The sequence below is a fragment of the Balaenoptera physalus genome (assembly GCF_965194825.1).
Source record: "Balaenoptera physalus genome assembly, chromosome: 12".
Classification (NCBI taxonomy): domain Eukaryota; kingdom Metazoa; phylum Chordata; class Mammalia; order Artiodactyla; family Balaenopteridae; genus Balaenoptera; species Balaenoptera physalus.
This window is the reverse complement of record NC_138897.1, coordinates 90,707,015-90,732,184: the sequence shown is the minus strand read 5'-3', so window position 1 is coordinate 90,732,184 and position 25,170 is coordinate 90,707,015. Positions and strand designations below refer to the sequence as shown.

At 43.6% G+C, this 25,170-nt stretch overlaps 1 protein-coding gene across 5 annotated transcripts in view; it reads right to left on the bottom strand.

The window, feature by feature from the left end:
- The window catches only part of DNAH10 (dynein axonemal heavy chain 10), a 148,206-nt gene that overhangs the window by 62,060 nt on the left and 60,976 nt on the right, over positions 1-25,170 (bottom strand). For all 5 annotated transcript variants that reach the window (XM_082418126.1, XM_082418127.1, XM_082418130.1 and 2 more), the window contains 12 exons: positions 23,625-23,747; positions 21,388-21,621; positions 19,643-19,866; positions 14,119-14,388; positions 13,789-13,972; positions 11,983-12,117; positions 10,659-10,811; positions 8,296-8,484; positions 6,039-6,185; positions 5,264-5,455; positions 3,524-3,642; positions 1,787-1,945 (listed from right to left, as the gene is read on the bottom strand). In XM_082418126.1, the coding sequence (XP_082274252.1) occupies positions 1,787-1,945; positions 3,524-3,642; positions 5,264-5,455; positions 6,039-6,185; positions 8,296-8,484; positions 10,659-10,811; positions 11,983-12,117; positions 13,789-13,972; positions 14,119-14,388; positions 19,643-19,866; positions 21,388-21,621; positions 23,625-23,747 (2,129 nt within the window). The remainder of the gene's footprint in view (positions 1-1,786; positions 1,946-3,523; positions 3,643-5,263; positions 5,456-6,038; positions 6,186-8,295; positions 8,485-10,658; positions 10,812-11,982; positions 12,118-13,788; positions 13,973-14,118; positions 14,389-19,642; positions 19,867-21,387; positions 21,622-23,624; positions 23,748-25,170) is intronic.

Sequence of the window (25,170 nt, the reverse complement as noted above, 5' to 3'; positions counted from 1 at the left end):
ATGCTACCTGCTGGGCCCCTAGGAGCATCTGCATTTGCAAAGCCCTGGTTTACACACCATCCGTCCTGGCAGGAGATCTACTTTGGCTTCAGGGCCTCCGGTGTTCAAGCTACATGACCCTTCAGTTCTGTGGCTGTAATGGGTTACGTCACAGCAAAGCCCATCCCCAAAGGAGACTGTGTTGGACAGGGGATTCTACTGTGTTGGAATGCTGATTTGATATTGCTTCCATTTAATTCACTGATATGAGTAGTTGGATTTTTCCAGCATTAACCTTTTGGTTTATTTTCTTCCAGTATTCTTTTTTAACTTTTTTATCTTAAATAATTTCAAACTTACAGAGTTGCAAGAATAGACTAGTGCAAAGAACCGCCATATGCCCTTCAACCAGATTCTCCAGTTGTTAACTTTGCCCCATGGATGCTCTTTTGCTCCCTCTCTGTTTTCCTGAATCATTTGAAAATAAGTTGCGGACATGACGCCCTGTATTCCTAAGTGCTTAAGCGTGTGTTTCCTAAGAACAAGCACCTTCTCTTATATAACCACAGTACAATTATCAAAATCAGGAAATTTAGCATCAATAGAATACTATTAGCTAATATACAATCCATGTTCAAATTTCACCAACTGTCCCAAAAGAAAGTCTCCATTTTACAGCATCGTAGGAAGACTAGATTCAGGCTACAATCAATAGATGCTAAAACCGTCGGGTGAAGGTTTGATGAGGAATAGGGTATTTACATAGTCTTAGGGTATCTCCCCACACCTTGCATATCAATTGCAGAAGGAAAAATGGCAGATACCACCCTAACCTGATGATCAAAGTTAAAATCACTAATAAGGGGGCAAACCAGTATCACGTGCTTCTGATGAGACGCTGAGAAGGGCACCATGTCACTTCTGAGAGATTCCTGCAAGGACATTTACGAGGAAGCAACAGACAAACCCAAACTGAGGGCATTCTGTGCAGCAGCTGGCCTAGAATCTTTCAGAACATCAAGGCCATGAAAGACAAAGAAAACCTAAGGAACTGCTTGAAATTAGAAGACGTCAAGGAGATAGGACAACCGAGCACAGTGTGAAATCCTGGATTGATCCAGAATCAGGGGAGGATTGCTAAAAAGAGTCTGTTCCAAAACTCATCAGTTGAGACGTTAGACTCGTTATTTAAGGGTTTTTTAATTAATGGGGTTGGACTAGAATATACAATCGGGATCATCCCTGGGTTTACTTGACAGGTGTCACGGGAACAGCTAACACTGGAGAAGGCTTTTCACCGGATGTTCCAATAGAGCATTTCCCCTCCCGGCCTCACTAGACCCTCACCGCGGTGGGCAGTGACTGGCGCAGGGCAGGCAGCCTCAGCCACGCCTGCAGGTGAGAAAGTGCAGCTCTGAAAGGTGTTCCAGCACTTTCCACGATGCTTTGTTGCCTTTCCTTGACTTACCTTGCCGTACCGTCAGCCTGGTGTGGTGCCTCTGTTTGAGGGCTTGGACTCTGATGTCCCAAGTTCAAATCCCTGGCCTTGGGGCAAGCTCTTTCCTCCCCTTCCCTGGATCTCAGCTTCCTCCATGGTAAGCTGGGATCCATCGCAGTCAAGAAGCATGATTTAGACAACACATAAACAGCACTGAGGTGGTACCTGGCCCTTCGCGAGCAGAGCCTCCTGAGTCCGTTTGCTTCCAAGCATGAAACTGCAATACTATACATCATTTGTTTCTTTGTAAGCTTTGGCTAATTCACTATGAACCCACCCAGGCTCTCCCCTCCCTACAGAGATACTCACTTTCGCTCTTTCTTATCCGTCGGCTTGTTGATCTCCCTGAAGATGTTGGACAGCACCCCATCTGTCCAGTCTCGGGTGGTGGGGTCCAGGATGCCGTAGAGCTCTATGACACTCATAGCCTTGGGGTTCAGGACACACAGCTTTGTCACCAGCCCAAGCCTAAATCGAAGGAGAGGCTTCAGCCGTGGCTCGGGCAGACTAAACGCATTAGGAGAACAATCTAGGTCACCCATGCGGGGGATTAGATCTCCTGTGTTTTCGATCCAATCCAAAATTTAAAATGCAAACCATCCAAACTCTGCACTGGGCTTCCCACTCTCTGTTAACGACTTATACTAAACGCAAGGGAACCACCTTTCACCAGGAACGTGGCCCCAGCACAAGTGAGGTCTGAACTGATAACACGGCTTTGACTTCTGAGGGCAACAGACGCTAACCTTCATGTATATTTCATATTTGTGTATTTACATATTCATGCATATGGCACATTTATGTAACTATTTCACAACCAATGTATAGGAGATTATAGTCACCAGGATAACGTAAAACCTTTGAACTCCTGATGTTCAATCCCTCATATTTACAGAACGACAACTGCTCTGCGTTGCTGGCTTTACAAATCACGTGGACAGGGTATTTCCCACTATAATGCCTGTAAATTCCCGCAGTGCCGTGGGATTAATTCATCTACAGAAAACTAAAGTTCACACAAAACATAGTTTATAATTAACAAAATAAATAAATAAAAATAATAGTGGCATACCTATACTCACATCTGTATGTGACAGTTCTATAAATTATCTAACAATGAATTAATTAAAGAATGAAATACAGGATGGCTATGGAATAACCCTCTTAAAATCAGTAAGCCATCGCCCACTGATTTCCTCATGAGAAACATAAGAAGAAGGAAGAAGGAATGACAGTCACTTACTCGATTGGATTTTATAGCCTATCTAGAACTGGTAAAGTCACAAAGATTATAAGGCTTGATTTAGATTTTTGCTGGAACATCAGCCTGCATTGAAATCTTTCTGGAATGCAGCTATTGCTTAGGAGAAATGTGAGAAGTCAGAAAACCCATATTCAGGATAAGGGCGTCGATTCACCACAGGTCTGTGTGATATTCTATATTAGGAGTGTGAAATCACTTCTTCCTTCGAGCAGTATAGCTCTCGCAGGGCTGGTGATGATAAGGCATTTGGGGAAGGGACACTCTTTTTGGCCACTCTGATACCATACAGTGTTGCATAACGGCGGGGGGTCCTGACTGACTTTAAAGGAGCAATCTGAACGCCAAGAAAATACGACCTAAGTTAACTTTCAAAACATCCTTATAAGATAGTTTTTGAAATACTCATTTCACAAATAAACCTATTCACAGTCTGATGCACAAAAGGCTAACTGTTTTGCCTTCTAAAATATATCAACTAAATCAGCAATAAAACAAGTTAAGATGCTCTGGGTTTGGGACTTCCCTGGCCGTCCAGTGGTTAGGACTCCGCACTCCCACTGCAGGCGGCACAGGTTCAATCCCTGGTCAGGGAACTAAGATCCTGCAAGCCACGTGGCGCAGCCAAAGTTAAAAAAAAAAAAAAAAAAAGATGCTCTGTGTTTAAAGGGGGGTGTCTGGGACAAATGTAACCTCCCAGGAAATCAGAGAGCAAAGTGGGACTAGGTAATACCGCCACCGACCTCACCGTGAAACCAAGCCCTCCCCGAGGATGCCATACTCACCTGGTCTGGGCCTGACACAGGGCGTTAATGACCACGGACTTGCCCCCTCCCGTGGGCCCCACCACCATCGTCGTGTGGCGGGTCATCATGGTCTCGAACATCTGAATCACCTTATCCACCTGTGGGACAAACATTGGCAGCTGGGTTAAAACATAGCTTTTTGTTAAAGACAGCTTTATTGAGCTAGAATTTGCATACCGTACAACTCACGCATTTAAAGTGTTTCAACAATTCAGTGGTTTTCAGTATGTTTGAAAGGTTGTGAAACCATTACCACGTTCAATTTTAGAACATTTTCATCCCCCTGCCCCACAAAAAACCTCTGTGCTCATTCGTCATGTCTCCCAAGCCCGTTGCCCATAGCCCCCGGCACCCATTAATCTACTGTCTGTCTCTATGGATTTGCCCATTCTTGACAAAAAAATGGAATGATATAAATGCAATCGTGCAGTATGTAGTTTTGGGTGTCTGGCTTCTTTCACTCAGCATCATGTTTTTAAGGTTCACCCATCAGTGTAGCCTGTGTCAGTACTTCCTTCCTTTTTATGGCCAAATAATATTCCATTGTATGGATGGACCACATTTTGTCTATCTCTTCATCCATTGATGATATTTGCATTATTTCCACTTGTTGGCACTTATGAATAATGCTGCTACGAACGTTCGTGGACAAGTTTTCATGTGGATAAATATGTTCTCATTTCTCTTGGGTTTATACCTAGGAATAAAATTGCTGTTCGTCATATAGTAACTCTATGTTTCACTTCTTGAGGAACCACCAGACTGTTTTCCAAAGTGGCTACACCATGCTACATTCCCATGAAAAACACATCTTTTTAAACAACCACCTCTAGAGGAAACCACCAGGGCCAGGAAAGGTGCATAGAGATCTTTCATCTGTGGTCAGTACCCGCTGCCCCGGCCTGAGGCCTCTGGGTAGCCTGATACCCCAAGGTGGCCCGTCCAGAGGCAGCCAGCCCAAACCTGCAGCTTTGGGCATTCACGCCCTGAGCAGAACACTTTGGCAATAATGTATGGCTTACAGACAACATATACAATCTCACAGGCTTCAGATGATCAAAATTTTACTTGTAATATCTAATTTAAAATTTTTTCAAGTGTGACTCTGGGGGAAAAAAAGGTAGGGTGGGGAGAGAAGATTAGATGGTTGGGCCCCAAAACAAAATACTTAATTTATCTGATCACATTATGCCAAAAACATTTTCGGAAGGTGATATATCCATACACTGGAATATTACTCAGCCTCAAAAAGGAAGGGAATTCTGACACCTGCTACAACATGGATGAACCTTGAGGACACTCTGCTGAGTGAAGTCAGCCAGACACGAAAGGACAAACACTGTGATTCCACTCATGTGAGGTCCCCAGAGGAGTCAAATGCCTAGAGACAGAAAGTAGAATAGAGGTTACCAGGGGCTGAAGGAGGAGGATGGGGAGTTAGTATTTAATGGGGACAGAGTTTCAGTTTTGCACGATGCAAAACTCTTTCACAACAACATGAATATATTTAACATTACTAAACTGTACTAAAAATGGATAAAATGGTAAATCTTATATTATGTGTACTTTACCACAATAAAAAAAGAAAATGGGGGTGGGGAATGGTTAAGATGGTAAATGTTATGTGTATTTTACCACAATTATTTTTAAATTAAAAAAAAAAAAAATGGAAAGGACCCAGAAAAAGTCAGTGAACTCTCATCCTCAGCACCATTTTACCTGGACAGGCAAGACAACGTAGCCATTTTCCCGGAGCACCTGTTCTACAGCATCATTGAAATCGGGGTAGCGAACCCGCGGGCAGTCTAGTCCAGGAAACAGATCGGAAATCAAACCAAGGAAGAGAGGGACGTCTTCAAACACGAACTTGGGCAGATTCATGTCTCGAAGGGCCCTCATAAGCACCACATCCTGGATGGAACGAAACACAGACGTCTTCAAAGACGTTTCTGAAAGCCCCCAGGGCTAGTCTAGAAATCCTCTTATGAAGTAGACGATGAAATTTTATATGAAATATAAAACATAAAGCATTCCAAGTAGAGTTTCTGGAGAAACACAAGAGTCTATTGCCCACAGAGTGGCATTGATCAGACTCTTGTTTTGGAGTAAGTCCCGTGTGAAAGAAACATGACCGCCCCTCTGGCTTTTATTGCAAAGAGGAAATAACTCATGTTCGTGCTTTCTAGAGAATTTTGTTCATCCCCACCCCTCCAGCCCATCATCCTGCAATTGTAGATTGATTATTATCATTGACGTATCACAAACATTGGCACCATGAAGACATTGAACTGGACCTTATGGTAATAAGCCAAATTAGAAGAGAACAATGTAATGAAGAAGAGACCAAATGAAGGCCAGACAAGTAAATGAAGTGACAGCTAAGAATAAAACTTTCTCTTGATACCTGTGCTCCCCGTCACCTCCATCCCAGCATTTATTCAATACACAGGAACCAAATTAAAAAACCAGAGAACTTAGAGCACGTGGCCCCTACCTCCCTAAGTTCAGAAGAACCTCTCTTCAGCTCACCAGCCATCACCAACACTGATTTAAGGGCTCTGAGTCCAAAATCATAATGATGTTGCTTGGAGAGCTGCTCCCGGGCCAGCTTATACAGAACGGTCATCTTTTTGGCCAGAGTCTTTTGTGATAGAAGACAATGAAAAATAAATGAAGAAAATGCCCTGAAAACACCAGAACATCATGACACAAAGAAAACTGACATAAAGATGTTCAGATGAAGCTGCTCTACAAACCAGCAAATCTTGCCTCCAACAAATACCAGGATGGGTCCTCTGTTTTTAACAGTGACAAATTACGACTTAATTTAAAAGAACACCAGCCTTACCAGACAGAGTTGGATGACAGTCCTTGAAAGCCAAGGAAAATCTTAACCACCTTCAAGAACAGAATTCATACAACTTTTTAAATCATAGAGATTACACTTCAGAAATTTGCTTCCTTTGACCTAAACATGTTATTAAAGTTTTCTTGTAACTGTTTTTGAGGACAAGTCATCCACCTGGTCTACATCAAGGATTCAAAACTTGCTGGTCCCTATGGATGGCATGGGGATTTTGCTCATTGAAACTAAGAACCAGAGATCTCTCCACTCTGGCTCAAAATCCATAGACAATAGGATTGGCAATAAGAGCCTTTACCAAAAAACTGCAGAGAAGCAACCTAACAATCCTTTATCTTAAACATATTCGTTATTTTGCACTTTTTCCAGAACCTTCCAGGGAAATGTATGTGCATAATCTTTTTATACATATTTTAAGAGATGATAAAGGAGTTATCTCTCTATATATACATTTTAAAGCCACATATTCTCAAGGGCACGAGGCTTAGTGAAAAAAGCCCACCTGAAAGGGTTACATGTTGTATGATTCCGAGTATACAACATTCTAGAAGTGATGCAATTGTAGTGATAGAGAATGATTGGCAGTTGTGAGTTAGAGTTGGGGGCAGGATGTGACCGTTAAGGGCTGACACGAGGGAGTTTCTCTGTGGCGATGGGACAGTTCCATGTCCGGACTGTGGCTCCAATTATAGAAACTCCCCTACATACAAACCTTCAAGTTGCGAACTTTCAAAGATGCGAACGTCCATTTGCACGTCCGATCACGTCAGTTCACGTGTCTGGCATACATTGTCACGTGCGTGCATCCTCTACAAGTGGTTGTGCTTTTTTGTGAACTTTACAGTAGTGTATAGAGTACAGTAGTACAGTATCTTTATTTCTTGCCTGTTCACTCGATGCCAGCCCCTGTATGCCAGCTGCTGAACTGTACTGCTGTGCTTTTCAAGGTACTGTACTGTAAGATTAAAAATGTTTCCTTTATTTTTTGTGTTTGCTTGTTTTTTATGTATTATTTGTGTGAAAAGTATTATAAACCTATTACAGTACAGTACTATATAGCCGACTGGGTACCTAGGCTAACTCTGTTGGACTTATGAACAAATTGGACTTATGAACATGCTCTCAGAACGGAACTCGTTCGTATGTAGGGGACTTACTGTATTCTACACATGTGATTATATGTCATAGAGCTATACACACACACCAGAGAGAGAGAGAAGGTGAAACCTTGTGGAATCCAAATAAAGTCCACACTTGAGTTAATAGCATTGCGCCCGCATCAGTTTCCTGGATTTTTAAAAAAATATTTATTTATTTGGCTGCACCGCGTCTTCGTTGCGGCATGCGGGATCTTATTTTTTAGTTGCTGCGTGTGGGATCCAGTTGCCTGACCAGGGGTCAAACCCAGCCCCCCTGCATTGGAAGCATGGAGTCTTAACCACTGGACCACCAGGGAAGTCCCAGTTTCCTGGTTTTGATGTTATCACTGCAGGAAGCTGGGTGAGCGGTACCTGGAACTCTCTTCACTACTGCTGCCATCTCTTGTGAGTCAAATGATTCCAAAATAAAAGTTATAATTTTAAAAAGAGAGAAAGGGAGGACTTCCCTGGTGGTCCAGTGGTTAAGACTCTGCGCTTCCACTGCAGGGGGGCACAGGTTCAATCCCTGGTCAGGGAACTAAGATCCCACATGCTGTGCAATGTGGCCAAATAAATTAATTTAATTTAATTTAAAAAAATGATGCACTCCCAGCTTTGAGAAAGAGAGAAAAGGGAGAGAGACAAAGCAAAACAATCTGAAAAGCCAAACGGAATGAAGCCGCCCCAGGGCCCCCGTCTGCGAGCAGACCCAGGCGGGTGCAGGGACGCCTGGCGCTAAGGGACCTCACCTTGGCCCAGAGGAAGCCCTCGGAGAACAACATGATCTCGCAGATCTGCTGCAGGTCAGGCACAATCACCACCACGGGCCGGAACAGGGCCTTCACTGACTCGGGCAGTTCCGTGCGGCCCGCGTAGCCGGGGTTCATGGTGATGAAGATGCCCATTCTCGAGTCCAGGGAGATCTCCTGCCCTTCAAACTAGGGGACGAGAGGAAAGGAAGGAAGGATTATGCTGCTGGCCAGCCTACCACGGGGCAAGGAGGCCTGGGGAGCCGCAAGGCTCTTCCTTTCATGGGTACAAGACAGACACCACCATCTGTCTCTTGCCCTTTCCTGGTGATAAATGCAGAGTCCTCGTGCTTACGGCCTCAACGTTCTGGGGTGCCAGCCTCAGCCGACCCCCAAACTCTGATGTGAATCAAGGGTCTGTCCACTTGAGAAGTAGCTGATGTTGGGAAAGTGTGCAGCCGGGGGTTGATTTGAGGCACTGTGTGACCTCCAACAGGTCACTTACCCTCTCTGAGTCTGTTTCCTTCTCTGCAAGGCTGTGGCAGTTAAACCAGACAACATATTCAAGAGCACCCAGCCCACTGCTTCGCACAAAGCGGATTTTCATTCATGTTAGCTGTCACTTCTCTCCCCATTCCCACCTTCATGCTGGTCTGGCCGCCTGGGTGTCCCCTGGACCCTTCCGACAGAATCCCACCTCAGCATCCTTCAGGAAACCAGCCTTTGCCCTCCAGGGGCCCCATGGACCAACAAAATGCAGAAGTCTCTATATTTTGAGTCTCGTTAGCCTACAGTTGAATTTCAACTGTCTTAACTTCCCTCTCTATTAAGATTTTACTATTTTGTTTCTTTTCGTGGTCCACCAGAGAGACAGACGACAGATGTTTTATTTTTAGGAGGCACAGGCTGCCTCAGTGACAAGAGGGCAGCGCAGCCTGAGAGCTGATACTCCCCAGAGATGACGGCTGCTGTCTTGTCTCTCCAGTCTCAGTCTCTGCACTGAGACTACCCTCACCCACGCCTCAGTACCTCATGTGAGTCCCGGATCAACCTCTGGAGACAAGACACAGGCCTGCTCTTAAAAACACAGGCTTCTAGGGACTTCCCTGGCGGTCTAGCGGTTAAGACTCCGCACTTCCACTGCAGGGGGCGTGGGTTCTGTCCCTGGTCAGGGAACTAAGATCCGGCATCCTGCATGCCACGCAGCACGGCCCAAAACACAAAACAAAACAAAACAGCTTCTAGAAACCCAAACGCATTGCAGGCTCAATGTGCCTCCCATGGGAGTAGTAAGCCTAGCCCTAAAATGTCTCAGAAGAACTAATTAATAGAAATCCATCCGGAATCCTCAAATGTTTAACAGTACCCAGTTTACATAATCTCTTGACCATGAGCCCTGAGGTCCAGGGAGAAAGCGGGTGGGGTGCAGGGCCGCAGAGGTGCCCACAATGGAATCCTCACCAACCCATGCTGAATTTGGGTCCTGAATCTCCCAATGAGGCTCTGTGGGGAGTTTTCAGGAGTTTTCAGGTGAAGGAGAAAAAAGGACAATTCCAAGCAGATAGGGATGCATATGGTGTCCCAGGGCATGGAATGTCTGTGGAGCAAGTGGCATAAAGTGACAAGTGTTCAGGGCACGCAGGGGCAAGGACAGCGGCTGGAGGAGCAGGAGACCAAGCTGGGATCACAGTGTAGGGAAACGGCCCAGCCACTCTGGTCCCTGTTGTCAGAGAACTCACTCCGGGCTACCTAAACTACATAAGATCCTGTTTCTCCAAATTCTCAACCAGTTTGATCTGATGTAACTTAATACAGACATCCCAAACTTGAGCCTACAAATGTATTGTTGGACAGGGAGAGATTAGTAAATTCTCAAAAAATTTTTAAGTTTGCCTTTTCACTCTGATAACTACCTTAATAATCTTCCTCATTACAATGACATAATTTTACCAGGTATGAAGGCAAATTTTCTTGTTCACTGTGATAATTTCTACTGAAGATATTTTGATTGAATGGAACGTTGATTTTTTTTTTAAGTCATTTTTTCTCAAATTTGGGAAGAATATTTTTTGACCTTGAAAGGGGGTCTTACACATCACTTATTTGAGAATCCAGTCCTACCCGTCTATAACTATTAATCACGTGTCTGGAATTATTTTGAAGTTCTTAGACTACTACAGTCCTTAATTATCAAAGATGTTGATAATTTGGGGAAACCCAATTATCTCCATTTGAAAGCAGAAGTTGGGCAAATCTTCATCTACGGGGAACCTGGTCTGGATAGACGACTGTCCACCACCTGATATTTCAGCACGTTCCCAGTCTGGCGACATGATCCGGGTTGGCTTCACACTTATCCTCACCTGGAACCTGGTTAACTGATGGATCAGAGCGTTTCGGATCGTCTGGATCTGGGACGAGATGACTGAGAGCACGGAGGCATCGATGCGATTAAACTCGTCAAAACAGCCCCAAGCCCCACACTGAGCAAGGCCCGAGAAAATCTTCCCGACGGCCTAGGATGAAAGAAGTGTCAGGACAAGGGCAATTTTCATCTTGAAAACTACAAGCAATCCATGTATGGATACCATTTTCTAAATTAGAAGCAAACGACGATCAGAACCTACTGTATAGCACAGGGAACTCTACTCAGTGCTCTGTAGTGACCTAAATGGGAAAGAAATCCAAAAAAGAGGGGATATATGTATATGTATAGCCGATTCACCTTGCTGTACAGCAGAAACTAACACAACATTGTAAAGCAACTCTACTCCAATAAAAATTTTTAAAATAAAAAATAAAAAAAGCAAATGACGATCATCAGATTGGCAGAGAAGAGCCGCCCCAGTAGTGGATCTTCCTGGCAAGACTTCCAAGGCCTCTCGTGGGCCAGCTCCCACTCACAGGATGTCACAAATTAAGTAATTTTTAAAAAATTTTTATTGGAGTAGAGTTGATTTACAATGTTGTGTTAGTTTCTGCTGTACAGCACAGTGAATCAGTTATACATATACATACATCCACTCTTTTTTAGATTCTTTTCCCATATAGGCCATTACAGAGTGTTGAGTAGAGTTCCCTGTGCTATACAATAGATCCTTACCCGTTATCTATTTTATATAGAGTAGTGTATATATGTCCATCCCAATCTCCCAGTTTATCCCTCCCCCCATTTCCCCCTGGTAACCATAAGTTTGTTTTCTACATCTGTCACTCTATTTCTGTTTTGTAATTAAGTTCAAGGATTTCATAAATTAAGGATTTTAACGTAAAAACCCAGATTTCTGGCTTCTCTTGAGATGTTGGAAAATCTAACAACACTGGGTCCACTTTTCCAAGTGGCAACAATTGACCTAAGCTCAATAGCGGCTCCCCCTTTAGACGGAGCTTTGCTTTCCAGTTGGCCACAGTCCCCACCACTCTCTATCGTCTGTCTGCTGCTTTATTCATTTACACTATCTAGCTGACTCCAGTGGGCATTTAGCTTGGGACTCTTGCTCTACATGCTGCTAACAAAGAGATACAGCCAAGTTCCTAGACTGGGATGGTGAAACGTGTCCTACTATGTTCCTCCAGCTGTCACCATGTCATCTCATGGAAGCGTATGAGGTGAAATGCCTTCCCACCCTGACCCCCTTTTAGCTCTCGCCTAAGAAGACTGTACCAGAAGAGATGCCAGGGCCTTACTTTGTAATCCATGCCTTCGCCGCAGTTGGTTACAACACAGAGCAAGCCCAAGGCTTTGGCCAGGTCCTTGGTGGTCTCAGTTTTGCCAGTACCTGCTGGGCCAGCAGGGGCCCCACCCAGATACATGGACAGCGCCTGTTAGAAGCCAAATGCAAAACATACGTTGTCTGATTCACGGAAAGAAACAGGTGTCAATTCCCAGTTTGTGACAGTCTATGCAGGAATATATAAATGGCAATGGACCAGTTCACACTCACCTTTTCTGACAGTCACCATTTATTTTAAGTCTTTATTGAATTTGTTACAATATTGCTTCTGTTTTATGTTTTGGGTTTTTTGGCCCCAAGGCATGTGGGATCTCAGCTCCCCGACCAGGGAGCGAACCTGCACCCCCTGCATTGGAAGGCAAAGTCCTAACCACTGGACCGCCAGGGAAGTCCCTGACAGTCACCATGTTTAACATTTCTTTTCTGTCTTTCTCCGTTGACCTCCACTGACCACCCCCCACTCCGCCCCCCATTATATAGGAACCAGTGCGCCAGGGACTCTGCAATATGCTGGACTCTGTACCCGCCCTGAGGACCATGCCTAGCAGTTCCCAGAGCTGAGGCTCACGGAAACACGGACATCTGTGCAGGGAAGGATTAATTTTGCCCAAAGAAAGGTTTGGCCCTTTGTCTCTAGATCCTAGGAGTTGACCTCTAAGCCCTCAGAATGCCCTGCCTGAGACGGGTGTCCTTGTTTATCTGGGGACCTTGGGCCACGCCGGACAGTCTAACAATGTGATTTATGGTGGGAGCCTTGGGCCACATGGTATCATCAGGTCAACTTCTGCAGGGTCTGGGGACTAAGGTCAATCATTCAGGGGGTCAGTCATGTCTGCATGACAAGCCCCCAGTTAAAGCGCTGGCCACCAAGGCTCGGTGGGCTTCCCTGGGTGGCAGGACTTCACATGTGCGGCCACACAGAGCTGCCAGAAGAAATGATGCTGTCTGGACAGCTGCATCAGAGAGGAAACTGAAGGCTGGCATCTCCTGGACCCTGTCCTATGCCTTCTCCCATTGCTGATTTTGATCTGTACCCATTTGCTGCGAAAACCATAACCATGACCATAATGGCTTTACTGAATTCCGTCATTCCTTTTAGCAAACTATTGAACCGGAGGGTGGTTTTAGGGGCCGCCTGAACTTGAAACAGCCCAATCCCAAAAGGTGGCACGTAGGTCATATTCCAAATGGAAACTCCTTTATAGATTTTCAAAGTGTAACATCCCTTACTCTCAGCATTAACTTCCTGGGGCTGCCGTAACAAAGTACCACAAACTGGCTGGCTTAAAACAACAGAAGTGTATTCTTTCACAGTTCTGGAGGCTAAAAGTCTGAAATCAAGGTGTGGGTAGGGCCACACTCCTTCCGAAGGCTCCAGGGGAGGATCCTTCCTGACCTCTTCCAGCTTCTGGTGGCCCCAGGTGTCCCTGGCTTGTGGCCGCATCCCTCCCCTCTCTGCCTCCGTCTTCACATCACTTTCTCTGTGTCTCTGTGTTCTCTTCTCTTCTTACAAGGACATCAGTCACTGGTATTAGGGCCCTAATCCAGGATGTTCTCACCCCAATCCTTAACTAATTCGATCTGCCAAGACCCTATTTCTAAATAAGATCACATCCAAGCTTCTGAGCAGACCTGAATTTGGGGCAGGGTAGGGGACACTGGCCAACCCAGTACACCATCACCATTACCATAGTCACCCTTAGAGAAAAACACATAACCCCAGGGGAACGATCACCAAGAGAGCCAGGCTGCCAATCACCTGAGTGAGAGTCAGGTAAATCCGGTCCGTAAGGGGCGTGACAACCAGCCTCCCGTTCAAACCCATGTACTCGTAGCCGTAGCTGAAGGTCCCCGTGCACTGGCGGACGCTCAGCTCATCTGGTTCTCGGTCCCAGTAGAACCGCAGCTGACTTTCCCATTCGAACTCCCGAGCCTCGAGGATGCTGGAAGGTGAGCGACGTGGGATAAGTGAAGAGAGACAGAGATGCAGCAGAAGGTGGGCAAGGGGGAGGAAGGAGAGACGCTGAGAGAGGCCAGAGGACGACAGAAGACAGGTTTTGAGATGCCAGTGCCCTGGGCAGGTCCCTACCTGCCCCGTATGAAAGAGTCAACTATATCTCGGGCGTGCACGTCGATGATGAGGACGGTGTTGTATTTCTTTCTGTCGTTTCTGCTCAAGGACGTGGCGATCCGAGTGACCAGCTCATCAATCTGCCGGTGCATCTTCCGGCCGTAGTTGTTCATGGCCTGCTTCTCCCCTTGCTGCACTTTGCGGAAGACATCTTCCACCTCCCAGGTCCACCACACCTGGCTGGCGGCCAGCACCACCATCCCTTGGTACAGGAGCATCCAGTCGACCCTAAGGGAAAAGCACGTCTTCAACGAGATTTTCCCAGGATTGGGACCGAAAACGGTCCTGTCAAGAATCTAATTCTTCCAAAAGGCAATCCTGCTGTACACTGTTGTAAACTGGTACAGCTACTATGGAGAACAATATGGAGCTTCCTTTAAAAAACTAAAAATAGAACTACCACATGACCCAGCAATCCCACTCCTAGACATATACCCGGAGAAAACCATAATCCGAAAGGATACATGCACCCCAATGTTCACTGCTGCACGATTTACAATAGCCGAGACATGGAGGCAACCTAAATGGCCATCGACAGAGGAATGGATAAAGAAGACGTGGTACATGTATACAATGGAATACTACTCAGTCATAAAAAGAATGAAATAATGCCATTTGCAGCAACATGGATGGACCTAGAGATGATCATACTAAGTGAAGCAAGTCACACAGAGAAAGACAAATATCATATGACAGCACTCATATGTGGAATCTAATTTTTTAAAAAGATACAAATGAACTTATTTACAAAACAGAAGCAGACATAGATATCAAAAACAAACTCATGGTTACCAAATGGGAAACTTGTGGGGGAGTGATAAATCAGGAGCTTGGGATGAACGTACACGCACTACTATATGTAAGACAGATAACCAACAAGGACCTACTGTATAGCTCAGGGAACTCTACCCAATATTCTGTGATAACCTATATGAGAAAAGAATCTATAAAAGAATGAATATACGTATATGTATAACTGAATCACTTTGCTGTACACACTAAAACTACAATGTTGTGTAGACACAACATTGTAAATCAACTATGCTCCAATAAAATTAAAATATTAAAAAAAGAATCTATTTCTTTCATACAGATGACCAACAGGCACATGAAAAGATGCTCAACAATGTTAATTACTAGATAAATGCAAATCAAAACTGCAATGAAGTACCACCTCACACCGGTCAGAATGGCCATCATCAAAAAGTCTACAAACAATAAACGCTGGAGAGGGTGTGGAGAGAAGGGAACCCTCCTACACCGTTGGTGGGAATGTAAACTGGCGCAGCCACTACAGAGAACAGTATGGACGCTTCTTCAAAAACTAAAAATAGGGTTACCGTATGATCCAGCAATCCCACTCCTGGGCAGATATCCGAAAAAGACAAAAATTCTAATTCAAAAAGATATATGGGGGCTTCCCTGGCGGTCCAGTGGTTAACACTCCATGCTTCCACTGCAGGGGGCGTGGGTTCGATCCCTGGTCAGGGAACTAAGATCCCGCAAGCTGCGCGGTGCGGCCAAAACAAAAAGATATATGCACCTCAGTGTTTACAGCAGCACTATTTACAATAGCCAGGCCATGGAAGCAACCTAATACAATGGAATATTACTCGGTCATAAAACAGAATGAAATAATGCCATTTGCAGCAACATGGATGGACCTAGAGATTATCATACTCAGTGAAGTCAGTCAGACAAAGACAAACATCATATGATATCACTTATATGTGGAATCTAAAAAATAATACAAATGAACTTATTTATGAAACAGAAACAGACTCAGACATAGAAAACAAACTTATGGTTACTAAACGGGAAGGGGGGAAATAAATTAGGAGTATGGGATTAACAGATACGAACCAATATACATAAAATAGGTAAGCAACAAGGATTTACTGTATAGCAGAGGGAATTATATTCAAAAAAAAATCTATTTCTTTGATCTGGAATAGGGAAGGCAAAGTATGAGCTGCAGGTAAGCAAAGGAGAATAAAACTCTTCTGGCCAGATAGTAAAAAAACCAGGCCAACAGAGACATGCACATGGAAAAGTTACAGGTGCACGACTGTGTAAAAGATGCCAGATCACTTTAAAGATGTGTCTTTACAGATGTTTAAAAATTATTTAACATTATGGGCATATTGTAAGAATTTTTAAATTTTTAAAAATTCCAACAAAAAAATTAATTATCTCTGACCACACCCCCCCGTGGTTCCTTGTTATAGTTTCCTGAGTGTCACTCGGCACTCTTTTCCATTCTCATACAAACCTGTTCAAAGTTCAAGATACACAAATATGGGGAGAAGGGGTTTTGAGGGCTGTTTCTCCAAAATCGGCATCAGGGAACACAAGCTACACTGCACCTTGCTTTTCTCACCTATTGGCTCTAGTGGGCATGCGTCTAGGTCAACGGACATAGGTCTGACCCGGTCCTCGTCAAAGCTGCACGATATTTCAGAGCATCAAAGTATCGCAATTTAAGCAGACGTTTCCGCACTGATGTCTATTCAAGTTGCTTCCAGTTCTTTTGCCAATACAAACAATACCACGGTAAACATCTCTCTACATCGTTTGGCACTGTCTCGAGGCATTTTTGGTTGTCACAACTGGGGGAAAGGGTATTGCTGGCATCTAGTGGGTGCTAGAGGCCAGGGATGCTGTTAAACAACCTACAATAAACAGGACGGTCTCCCACAGCAAAGAATTATCCGGCCCCAGATGTCAACAGCACCGATGGTGAGAAACCCTGCTTTATGCACATCCTGAGGAGTCAGAGTGGTTTCTACTGTTACGGACCAGAATCCCAAGTGCAGGGCAACCAGTACAAAAGCACTTTTTTGATAGTTTATTTTAATAGGAATAGTCAAATTACTTTAAAACGTTGTAGCAATCCATCCCCCCACCAGCCATGCATAGTGCTGTCCTTCTCACCACACCCTCTCCAGCGCTAGGCATTAAATTCTTTTGAATTTTTTGCCAATCTGAGAGGTGAACAAAACAATATCTCATTCGGCCTTAATCTGCAGATCCTTGATGACCAGTGAAGTCTTTCCTCTTTTCATATGTTTATCAGCCACTTGGATTTCCCCTACTGACATACTAATTTCCAAAGCTGGTAAGTGCCTTGAAACACATTAGGGCAAACTTTTCTTCTAAATCGTACCTAAAAAAATAATGGACCCACAGCTATAAGTTCCAATCCAGTAAAAGTGACTGCAAATGACAAGCCATTATCTTGATGATGGACAATTAATGGCAAAATAAAGTTTAAAGAATATTTAAAACAATAAAAAGTATTTGGCTTTAGCGTCTTGTGTTAAAATTGTGCGGTGCCTCTAAAACCTAAATAGTATGTATACCTATGGTCCCGACACACAAGAGAGATGTGACAAAGGTGATGGAGGTCCAGAGGACGGTACTGAAATGATGAACAAAGATGGACCTTGCGAAAGGCAGCAAACCTGGGAAGTAGGAAATCAGGAGAGGTGGAAACACTATAACCAGAGAAAATAAAGTGGTTCAGGGCAGAGCTAAGATGAACGTGATGGTGTTTGGCAAATCCCAGGACGGCGGGTGTGCTCTGGGGCTACATATACCTGGGCCTGCCCTCTCAGTGATGCTGAAACATGTCCGCTCAAGTAAATCAATATTATCATTTCAGTGACTCACCCCCTTCATTAGGAGCGACAAGTTCGCTTTAGCACAGGGGTATGTAGGTGAGGAAAGGGGTGGTTCGGACATTTCCCAATTAATCAGGTTGCATTCTCTTAACTCTTCCACCAACCACACGTTGTCACACATAGCAACACCCTGGCAAAGTAGTAGTTATGAGGCAGATAAAATGAATAAATGCAGATATAAAATTCATACGATTTGGGAACATTGCAGAGATTTTTAGATATTCCGCGATCTCTACTTCTGAAGGGCAGTGGTTTCTGTCTAGTTCAGTTTTGAAACAGCATCAGCACAGTGATTAGCCCAGAGCAGGAATCCAATAAACGCTAGTAAAATGAATGAATACAGCCCATGATGGGCTAAGGCCACCTCCTATCAGCTCATGAGAGGTAACTGACAAATATTCAGGAATTTTGCAAGCGGGGTGTTAAACTTCTTACCATTATTCCATTCAGCCTTTTTTTTTTTTTTTTTTTTTTAAATTTTGGCCACGCCGCACAGCTTGCTGGATCTCAGTTCCCCAACCAGGGACCGAACCCAGGCCCTTGGCAGTGAAAGGGTGGAGTCTTAACCACTGGACTGCCAGGGAATTCCCTCCATTTAGCCTTCTTGAAATCAGACATGTGGGAGTATTTACACCATGGGAATTGGGAAATTCTCTACAGCAAAGCTTTTTTTTTCCCAGAGAGCTAGTTTACCAATACACCACTGAATGTGTATGTATGTGTATATATATATATATATATATATATATATATATATATATATATATATATATGGACACCTGATTACATAAAGAAGTAAACCAATTTTTTCATATGGTGCAAAACCTAAGAAAAAGCAGGATCCTAATCAGACAAATATTATGCTCTGTTCTAATAATTTATTTAAACAGACATTTTCAGTTTGCCAAACCAAAAAGGCAGCATGCGAAACCAAGAGGACGGTGCTCTCATGATAATAAAGACTTTATGTCTGCATAGAGGCCCTACCAAATACACAACTCTCCTGGAAAGTTATCCAAAGATGCTTTACGTGCTTTGCATTCAGCCCTCTTAGCCACTAGGATCAGGCATGGTTCAGCTCAGTGCTTGGAAGCTTCTAGGCCACAAAAATCAAAGAATGATTGAAATTCATCAACTACTTTAGAAACAACTTTGCCCATTAACCTACACATAGAATCCACCTTAATGAACACCTGGTTTCTGGTGGGTCACTAGGTTCTGCACACTTGAGCTCAGAATCCCCTGGGATATTGTGAAAACCCAGATCCCTAGGCCCCACCCTGAGAATTTCTTTTTTTTTTTTCTAATATTTATTTGTTTGTTTGTTTGTTTATTTTGGCTGCACCAAGTCTTAGTTGCAGCACGCGGGATCTTAGCTGCGGCATGTGGACTTCTTGGTTGCAGCATGTGAACTCTTAGTTGCAGCATGCATGCGGGATCTAGTTCCCCAATCAGGGATTGAACCCAGGCCCCCTGCATTGGGACCATGAAGTCTTACCCACTGGACCACCAGGGAGGTCCCCCGAGAATTTCTGTTGGGGCAGGTTTGGTGTGGGGCCCAGGAATATGCATTTCTAACAGGCTCCCAGGGATCCTGATGCTGCCGGTCCGGGGACCACACTTTGAGATGGGCTATATGAGGTGATCCTTACAGGACAGATATACATCAGCTAATTTAGCTACGGCAGGAAAAGAAAACCTCATTTGAAATGTCAGTTGATCTACTCCAAACCTTGAAAATTGATCCATTGTGACCACAAATATGATAAAGTAACACACAATCACACTTACAATCTTACCTGGTTCTGTCTTCACAGTATCTAAAGATAGCCTCTTTGGTAATTAGCCTGTTAGTTCTTCGCATTTCATTCAAAATTGCTGTCATCCAGTCCTCCACGCGCCCCTCGGCCCGGATGATCTTCCGGAACTCCATGACCTCTCCTTCTGCTGAAATCATGGCAGACACCAGTTTTTCTCCACAGTCCCCGTCATTAAACCTCAGCAGTGCTATGTTGTCGTACATCTGCAATACAGTGGGAGAAGCCACCCTGTAATACCCTCCCTGGGTTCTGGAATCAAAGAACAGCCTGCAGTGCCTCATCACACATCAGCGTTGCCAGGATGCCAGCAATAGCCTCAGAGACCACATGCTAAATAGATGTCCATTCATTCAATGACAAACGTTCATTGGGTACTTTCGCTTATCCTGAACTATGCAAAGGTCTGTGGTAGATTAAACAAAAAGAAAGAAAGAGAAGACAGACTCCCGTCCAACACACACTCTTGAGATTCTAGGGTATATGCTGATATGGAGAGGTATCTGGATATACGGACCAGCTGAAATCAGCATTAATCGAAGGAAAAGTATTGCATTAAGTACTTGATCCTTAGTGCTTTATTTGTTTGGAATAAAGGAATTGCTCGAAAACACTGGTTCTCCACCACGGATGATGTTGCCCCCAGGGGACGCTGGGTGCCGTCTGGAGACATTTTTGGTCGTCATAGCTGGAGAGGGATGCTCCTGGCATCTATTGGGTAGAGGCCAGGGATGCTGCTGAACATCCTACAATGCACGGGACAGCCCCCCACTCCCACCCCCGACACACACATATACACACAGAGAGAGAGAAAAATTATTTGGCCGATGCCAATAGTGCCAAGGCTGAGAAACCTTGCTCTGGGCTGATACTAAATATAGAGCTTTGATTAGTTGACCAAAGATTATTCCTCGCCCAGCTCTGATTCTCTATCACAAGAGACAGTTTTGTCTGTTGTGTTTCCTGCCATTCAATATCGCTCACAGATACACATACGTTTATGTAAAAGTATGAAAACACGGGCTGGAAGGAATTACATCATAGTCATGATAGCAGCTGCCTCTTGAAAGTGGAGGAAGAACTGTGAACGGGGATGGAATAAAGAGTATGTCAACTTTATCTCTACAAATTTATTTTACCAAAAAAGAGACAGAGCAAATATGACTAACTGGTAACAAGAGTGTCAATTCTGGGGGGTAGATAAGGTTCTTTAGCCAACACTGTAAGGCAGGCACTGTTCTAAGTACTTTACAAACATTAACCCATTTAATCTTTATCGTTATAAATTTTTATAATTGGAGTTATCTGCATTTACAGATAAGAAAACTGATGCCCAGAGAGGTTAAGTAACTTGCCAAAGGTCACACAGCAAATCCATGTAGAGCCAGGATTTGAACTCAGAAACCTGGCTGGATGTGCTATACCACTATCCTGTATTGTCTCTCTGCTTATTATATTAGTCTTTGTGTATATCTGTATTGTTTTAGTTTCTCCAAATAATGTTGTTTGGGGGACTGTGGAAAAAGAGCAACAGATAGCAGCTGAGTGCTGGTGTGACTTCAGACTACAGTGGATTTCATCAGATTTATGCCTCAAATAAAAACCCCAGCAGCGTTTCACAGTCTTAAACCCCTGGGTTGAACCGAACTGTGTAGAAGACTTGAATACAACAAACTGCAGTTACAGAGCTTATGCCACCTCTCCCCTGGGAGCCCCGGGGGGCTGACCTTGATCATGTGCTCCTGGACGCAGAGGGGGTCACTGTTGCCCAGGATGCTGAGCAACTCGTCATCAGAAATGAAGAAGAACCTGGGGAAGGCGTTCCTCTTGGAATCCAAGTAGTCGTTCAGGCTCTTCTGGCACTTCTCCAGGCCCTCGCTGATGTTCTGCAGGTCTCTAAGGCGGTTCGGGGCCTCACAGCATCTCTTGATCACAGGGTCTTTCAAGGTCTCGCCCATGATCTGGACAAAGTCAAGAGGACAGCTGTCAAGCCAGGGAAGCAGGAGCCTGGCTCTTGTCCCAGGTGGGCATCTGCCAGGGTCCAGGCACAACAGAGCAAACCCAACAAACCAGAACCTCCACCTTCAGGGAGGCCAAATTGGCAAAAACCGTTAAGTGTTTAAATAAGCACCTTCAGGGACTTCCCTGGTGGTCCAGTGGCTAAAACTCCACTCTCCCGATGCAGGGGGCCCGGGGTTCAATCCCTGGTCAGGGAACTAGATCCCACGTGCCGCAACTAAAATTCCACATGTGGCAACAAACATCCCGCGTGCCACAACTAAGACCCGGCACAGCTAAATAAATAAATAGATAAATATCTATTAAAAAAATAAAAAATAAATAAGTAAATACCTTCTAACGTACTATATATACATAACTTACTTATTTCCAATGTTTATTTTTTTTCCATCCTCCTGCTAGAAGCTCAGCTGCCCCGCGTAGAGATCTTTCTGTCTTTTGTTCAGTGTTTCCCCAAGTGCCTACAACAGTGTCTTCACACAGCAGACCCTCCATCAGCATTTGCTGGATGAATAAAGCCAGCAGTTTCACTCTGAGCAATTTGTATGCACCTGAATATTCCCCACTCTATATAATGGCAAAAACATAATGATAAGAAAGGAAAAGAAAGAAAAGGAAATAGCCTAAATGTCCAACGAGAGGGAATTAGGTCAGTCATTTGCTGTGACACTTTAGATGTTTATTTATTGAAATATATGATGAGGATGTTAAATTTTTAAAAGATCATACTGATAAGAATGATCCTATTTCATAGAATAATTACATATTTATTGATATGTTTACATAGGAATTAATAAATTCTGGAAAGATACATGTTGAACTACTGAAATGGTTATCTTGGGCGTGCGATTGTACCTATTTTTTCCTTTCTTTTTCTTTCTTTCTTTTTTTTTGCTTTTTTATAATGTCTAAGTCCTTCTATAATGAATAGGTATCTGTTGCGTAATTTTTTTAAGTTTAAAAAAGAGCTTATGCAGATGGATAAGAAAAAAAAATCATGAACTCTAATGGACAAAAGGGATCCAAAACGTGAGCTGGCTGCCCGTAGCTGGAGAATACAACAGCATCGCTGAGTAGCAAAGTACCTGGGCTTTGAGGTCAGGTGGGCTGGGTGAAAATCCTCACCCCACTAATTACTAGCAGCAGTGACCACTGGTACCACCCATTCTGGAAGGACTTTAAAATGAGCATAGTCTTTCATGGGTAATTTATTTGTAAACAATCTATCGTAAGATACCCTAAGTATGGAAAAAACTTTAGACACAAACTGCAAATTATTTATGAAAGCAAAGAGTTTCGCTTCAAACAAGATGTCCAGTTACTAGACAATAATCAACTAAATTAATGTCAAGCCACTCACCAGAACATATAAAGGCATTAAAACATTTTCTCAGATAGTTTCATAATATAAACTGTTTCTTGTAATATTAAGAGAAAATTATAAGATAGGATTATACAAAATATCTTTATTTGTGTGTTTTTAACCCATAGACATAGAAAAAAGATAAAAGAAATATATATTAAAGGTGATGGAACTATGGAAGATACATTTTTCCCTGCTTTTCTACATTTTCCCAAGCTTTTTACAGAAGTACTATTTTTTCTTTTTTTTTTTGCCGTGCGTCACGTGGGATCTTGGTTCCCAGACCAGGGATTGAAACCACGCTCCCTGAAGTGGAAGCGCGGAGCCCCAGCCACTGGACCACCAGGGAAGTCCCACAAGTACTACTTTTATAATAAAAAATAAATATGAAAACCTTCTAGTGCCATAGGCCAGTGGCTTAAGATCAAACAGAAATTTTTACTGAAGAGATTATGTTCATATACAATGATAGAAAAAATTGAGAAGCTACTAATAGACAAAATACTACATGCAAATATGTAAGTAAAAGTATCTCAAATCACTGTTCTTCTTTCAAGACTAAAATAGAAGCCAGTCACTTGCCCTTTTAAATACTCTATCGATGTTGTCAAATTTCTTTGCTTCATCTGGAAGTTGTGATCTGATATCTCCACCGATAAAGATGCTTTCCAGATACATCCATTTTCTCTGAACCAACATCCAAACCTGTAAATGCACAATGTTACCATCAACACAGGTTCCCAGGTACCTCGAGGTGTGTATGGCAAAATCCCACCTTAACACCGGACAGATTTAAACCAACCCGGGTCAAAAGACTTTCCAGGCAAGAGGGCAGAGTGAGTGCATACACTCCTTTCCAAATATATAGGAATGACAGAGGAAGCATAGCTAAATATTCTGAAATACACAGCCACACTCAAAAACAAAAGAAAACTCTCCACCCCAGCCTGGGACAGGGAGGAAGCTTCTAGTTGGGAGCAGGGGTTGGAGCCCTGTGACCCAAAGGACAAACTGTGCAGAAGCCCAAGCAAAAACTGATCCAAACACTACATGACCCACAATTCCACTCCTAGGCATAGATCCAGAAGAACTGAAAACAGGGACTCAAAAAGTAGTTGTACACCAACACTTACAGAAGCACTGTTTCATTAACCAAAAGGTGGAAACAACCCAAATGTCCATCAACAGGTGAATGGGATACACAAAATGTGGTCCATCCACACAATGGAATAGTACCCAGACACAAAAAAGAATGAAGCCCTGACACATTCTACAACATAGATGAACCTTGAAAATATGACGCTAAGTGAAAGAAGCCAGACACAAAGGCCACATACTATATGATTGCATTTATGTGAAATACCCACAATAGGTAAATTCACAGAGACAGAAAATAGACTGATGGTTGTCAGAGGCTGGAGGGAGGGGAAGTAGGGAGTAATTGCTGTTTAATGGGTACGGGAATTTCTTTAGAGATGATGAAAATGTTCTGGAACTAGATAGAGGTGGTGGTTGCACAACATTGTGAATGGACTAAACGCCACTGAATTGTGGACTGTAAAACGGGTAATTGTATGTTACATAAATTTCATGTCAATTAAAAAAATTTTGTCCTAACAAAGTAAAAAAGCAGTACTATATCCAGGCTAACAGATGCCACTAATAAAAAGTAATAGAAAATCGGCACAGCATTGTAAATCAACTATACCTCAACTTACAAAAATAAATTAAAAGTCTAAAAAAAAGTTTAAGTAATAGACAAAAAACAAATTTAAAAAAGCAAGTGATGGAAGCCCTTGCATGACCACACTCCTAGCCAGTGAAGCAGGCCTGGCTTCATCCCGCCCCAAGCTCAGGGTGTGGCAAGTATAAGGCACTTGCCTACGGTCTGGGGAAGAACCGTAGGCAGCCACGGTTGCCTTGTGAAGGCAGCCACACAAAACTGGTGAAATGAGCCTGGGTTGCTCACAGAGGTCTGGACACAAAGCAAGAAAGCCCTAAACCCCCTAATATAAGAAAAATCAAAATCACACAGAGAAAAACCCCCTACCATGAAAGAGAGTCACCAAAAAAAAAAAAAAAAAAAAGTCGAGGGGAGATTCTGTCCTGAGAAAATGAAAAGTAGAAG